This window comes from Nanorana parkeri, unplaced genomic scaffold (assembly GCF_000935625.1).
Source record: "Nanorana parkeri isolate BGI_ZX_2015 unplaced genomic scaffold, ASM93562v1 scaffold29, whole genome shotgun sequence".
Taxonomy (NCBI): domain Eukaryota; kingdom Metazoa; phylum Chordata; class Amphibia; order Anura; family Dicroglossidae; genus Nanorana; species Nanorana parkeri.
Window position 1 is genome coordinate 2,432,176 of NW_017306297.1, and position 5,344 is coordinate 2,437,519.

Sequence of the window (5,344 nt, forward strand, 5' to 3'; positions counted from 1 at the left end):
AGATGCGATGCAGCGATCCTGCCCAGCGCCGACTACAAGAGGCATCGCGTGAGGCTACGGGGATCGGAGTGAAACTGTGAGTAAGGGAAGCTGGGATGGGGCTGGCTGTAAATCTATTGCTATAGTGTGCTGGACGTGTGTAATGTATATGTAGTGCATATATACAGCACACACCTCCACTACACTCCAGCAATATAGTTACAATTCTCTACTGCTAACATGAATAGGTTAAACCATGATCCATAGTACATAACATGTAGTTGTACTATGGATCATTTAAAGTCACCTGTCCCTTTAAGAAAAAGTATCGGTAATTGGTATCGGCAAGTACATGAGGGGATGTACTTGTACTTGGGCCTGAAAAAGTGGCATCGGGACATCCCTAGTGGTCAGTGATGGCAGCCTACATACTTCTCTATATAGTAGAAATATGCTTTTGCTGACGACATCGAGGCAATGCATCACTCCTGCAATCAGTACAAGCAAGCCTATTCACGCAGTACTAGGCAGCTGTTTGCCTAATGGATACTGACATCAAGCTATTTTGTATGTTCAGGACTTGTTCACACATCTGCGTTGCGATAAAACAATTGCATAACCGTAACGCATTGTGCATGCATAGGTGCGTTACAGTGTCATTTATTTTGAAAGGCACGTCAACACATCCACACAGTACACCTGCACTGCGCTGCAAAAAGCATGCAGCAAACACTACATTTTCATTCACTGAAGAGCAACGCAGACCACTCATTTTGAATGAGCTGCCTAACACATCGCGCCTCAACTCGCAAAAACGTGTGAGCCTTGGTGTGAACGGGCCCTCAATGTATGAATACATCACATAAACACGGCACCGTCACCTCATTCTTTCCCTTTGCCAAATAATATAAACAGGAATTGAAGAAAAAAGGTCACTTTAAGAAATCTGAGCTATGCAGCTATTTTATAGGCTCGGACTATGACCTTGTGTATTATGTCTTTTCTCTGGAAAGATTGGTGACATAATTCCAGAACAGATTAAAAGGATACAATCCATGTGGCTAAGATAAAGAAAAATCAGAACAAGACGTATTGTTTGCTAAACAGATACAGTGTATGAAAGGCTGCTATTTGCTGCCTCATGCATTATTGCCATGCCTTCCTTTGCACAACACTTTTTGTCTTGCCATCTTTATCTACTTTAAGGGTGGCATGTTAATCACCGAATAAATGCATTCATTGATTTATTATTGGCCCAAATCGCAACTTTACATAGACAAACCAAAAAACCTCACTGAAATATAATTTTCTCTATATAAAAGAAATTCATTGTTCGCTTACCTGTGAATTCCTGAACATTCGATGCACAAGGTAATACCCAGATTAATACTAGCCCAGCGAGGATCTGGAAGGCCACAGTCACAGCACTTTGTATTGCCGGGTATACATAGTACCTTCTGCAGAGCACTCTCCCCTTTAACAAGTTTGGTCTCGGTCACAGGGCTACTGCTAGATACGGAAGGTTTCTTGTCTGCTTTCTGTAACCATAAAGTTCACATATTTACAATACATACACATTTTGGGGTTCAAGAACTCAAAAAAATTTAATCAAATCTGTAATTAAAGAATTCTGGGGGCTGTCCCTGCTGACCTCCTTCTGAAAATGCTTAACTTGATGTTAAAAAGGAAGAAAAAGCTATGCAACGACATATCTGTTAAATGTTGCTTCCCACTGCTTTTCTACTCCCTACAGGTAATTTCTCCTAAATTGCCATCTAAAACACATTGTTCCTATGTGGTCACGTGACCACAAAGCTCCAACTCTCCTATATTGTGGTGGCTGACAATGCCCTGAAGCTATGGATGCTGAAGGGTGACATCACTACGCTATAGGTATGAACAGCGTTGTTGTCAGCAGAGACACACGGACCAGGCGGAGCCTTCCCGTCATGTGACCATATAGCAAACCACAGAAAATGTTTATTTAGATATTGATATATTAGAAAATGTCTGCAGGGAGAATAAAAGCAATGGGGAAGCAACACTTAATATTTGGGTTGTTACGTGGTCTTTCCTTCCACTTTAAGCTGACACTCTGACCTTATTACTTTCTTAGTCACCAACTCTGAACAAGTATGTAGATTAAAAAGTCAGAAGTCCGCATCTGCCTACTTGCTCCAGCTCAGCGACTTAAAGCTTGAAAACCAGAGTGACAGCTAAGAGGTGAGCAAAGACCATCTGCTTGTTTCTCCACTGCTCTTCAGCCAAGCTACCATGGTTTCCCCATGTAACCATATGCACGATTCACTAGAGGGATGCAAATACAACATTTCTGTCCTCGAGCTCCACTGAGTTGCCACTACTTATAAAAAAAGAAAACCTGTATTTATACATGCATATTGTTACCAATGGAAATAAATACAATGGAACTAAATAAACACTCAGCAGAGTTAGTTTAGGAGTTTACAAACCATTCTACAAATAACATTTCTCAAATTGTTGTTGCTCAATCAATTGTATTAATTTATAAATCATATGTGCGCTATGGTAAAACAAAAATGAAGGTACAGATCTAAAGCCAAAAGTAGGGAAGGTTAAGAACCCGTCAGGTTGTTATTGCTGTGACCCCGCTGGGAGGGTTCATTGTCTCCATTTGTACTGGTGACCATTGTCACCAGGACAAAAAAAAATGATGGGAGATGCACAGCTATTACCAGAGGGAATTCTTCAACGAGCACACTTGTTCAGCTGACAGCTGTTTAAAGCCTCACACAGGCAGTGGCATGCATGGGTTTATATTCATAGGACATTTCCAAACACAAATATGTATATGTATTTTATTTTAAATGGTATAATTCACACTGTGTGTTTAGGTACATTCAGGTCACTTGCAATCTGTGCATCCAGGAGCAGATTAGATACATTGAAGGCATCGAAAGGCATGTAAACATATTAACATTTAAACACAGGAGAAAGTGATATCTGAAGTAGAAAGCTGTTTCTACTCCCCAGATCAATTACTCTGCGTTTAAATAAAACGCAGGAGGCTCATGTAAATGTAGCATTTCCAATGACTATGGAATGATTTCCTCTGCTCTGCTGCGTCTCAAGGACAGGCAATGAAGGTAAATGAGAGACGCACCAAAAAAAACATTCAAAATTACAATAAAAGTTTTGGCTTGAGATCCATCTAAAAGATTTAGAGAACCTAAAAGATAGGCAAGTGCGGTAACTCATGTTTGCTAACCTCGGCTTCATCACTCTTCTCTCTGTAAGCTGTAGCTATACTGGTCTGTACGGCTTTTATCCAAGACTGTCGCAGCTTCTCAGAGTCGGCCTGTAACATGCAGCTCCTGGACAGGAAGTGAAGTACATGATTATTGAAACACATGTGGCTTTACACATCCTTTCAAACAAGGGGAAAGTGTACACAAAAACATATTTGAGACAGGAATACCACCAATTAGGGCTCATGCACACGGCAAGCAGTGCTTTTATCAGTACAGCCATTTGTTTTGTTTAGGGATCTAAACGCAGGTGAATTGCTTTCTATGGGCCCAAGCACACAGCTGCGGAAAAATCCGTAAACTTGCGCTTCGTTCTACAAAATCAAAAAATCTGCGCCTGAGGTCATCAAATTTATGCATGCACCAATATACATTAAACGGGTGGGAATGCATGCACATGTGTAAAGGTAATTGAATGGTATGGAAGTAGAATTCTACATGTCTCTACGCTGTACAGATGTTTAGGTGTCTATATGCATTTAACTCAAGCACTTTACTGACCATTTCATGTATTTCTAATACAGGATCTTTCTGTCAGCCCCAGCCATCAAGATCCTGCACAGACGATCAGTAATTTCATTAAGATTTATGTTATTGCAAAGTATCTGTTTTTATATGCAGCCCATATACTCATGTGTGCATTACAATGTACAATATGAATCTCCCCAAGACCACTCACCCACACTGCTAAAGAGAAAAGAATGTGTACATGGTATTACAAAAATCTTCACTGCACCCTGCAAACATTCTAATACTTATTACAAATATCTCACTCAAATAAAATCTCAACCCAAAAAGATGAATCTAAGTTGCGGTGAAGACTAATGAAGGCAGCCAGTGTGTAAACTGCTGATGTTGTTGCCATATGTAGTAGCTGACCTCCATGACATACTTACTTAGTAGGTGAAACGACCTCAAAGCAGAAACGTCTCTCAATGTCTTCACAGTGTTTTACTGTGCACAAGCGTAAATCTTCAACAACTACTGTGGGGTTATCCTGTGTGGACAGGAAGTAGGGCAAGACATGGCATCACAGTCAACTTGTAACAAAACAAAATGCTAACCAGAACAAACTTTCCATGGATTTTCAAAAATAATAAACCCCTGGCTAAACCTCAAGAATGATTTAATGTGTCAGTCTGCTAGGAAAATTATATTACAGTTATGATTGGCCATGGGGGTCCACACACACACACACACACACCACGGAATACTGTAGCATGGAAGCCCAATGGGTAAAAAAAAAATTTAATCCACCTCGTGCTCCTATGCCCAGGCTAGAAGTACAGATCTTCTCTGTTTATGTTAAAACATAGTGAGGGGAATTTATCAAAACTGGATCAGACAAAATCTGGTGCAGTTGCTCAGGGCAACCAATCAGCTTCTCTCTTCCTTTTGTTCAGTTAAGATTTGAAAATGAAAGAGAGAAGCTAATTGGTTGCCGTGCACAGTTGCTCCAGATGATTTTGTCTCCAGAAGTCTAGCATTGGGTAGCTCTTTCTACACATTATCATCTCCCAATGGAACTATAACCTCCTATCCCTTACAGCCAAGGAATGTACCATCTGGGTTGCAGTTGCCATGGTGCTGCACATTTGATCAGCTAGAACACCAGCCAGTTGAGAGCTTAAAGGTTTGGTTGAGAGCTGAAATAAGCCCACTGACAACCTTGACAGTTGGCATGCCTTAAAAGTAACTGTTTTGAGAGACATGAAATTGGTGGGTAAAGTTCTTCTTTGGAGAAAGATAGAGGCACCCTAGGCAGGTGTCATCAACTGTTGATTCAGCAGCATATCCAGTATTCCTTTTTAATAAGATCTACAGCTGGGTGCTCTCAATCTTTTCACGTGGGTGCCCTATATTTAGCTCTACTAAGGTTTCACTACCCATACATGTCTGCACCATACTGCATCTCATTTATTGATACATTTTAAAGTAATGTATATGCTCAAATGTAGATTTTACGGCATATTTGCAAAAAGGAAAAACACTACAGTATATATTTTATGAAACAGCATGTCAAAAAAAAAAAAAAAAAAAAAAAAAGGTAGGGAAACAAAAGGAAAAAGATAAAAAAT

At 40.1% G+C, this 5,344-nt stretch overlaps 1 protein-coding gene across 1 annotated transcript in view; it reads right to left on the bottom strand.

Annotated features, from left to right (window-relative positions):
• Positions 1-5,344, bottom strand: part of ACAP2 (ArfGAP with coiled-coil, ankyrin repeat and PH domains 2) — an 84,463-nt gene that overhangs the window by 26,546 nt on the left and 52,573 nt on the right. The window contains exons 12-14 of the mRNA XM_018567272.1: positions 4,163-4,263; positions 3,227-3,332; positions 1,321-1,517 (exon numbers count right to left, since the gene is read on the bottom strand). Of these exons, the coding sequence (XP_018422774.1) occupies positions 1,321-1,517; positions 3,227-3,332; positions 4,163-4,263 (404 nt within the window). The remainder of the gene's footprint in view (positions 1-1,320; positions 1,518-3,226; positions 3,333-4,162; positions 4,264-5,344) is intronic.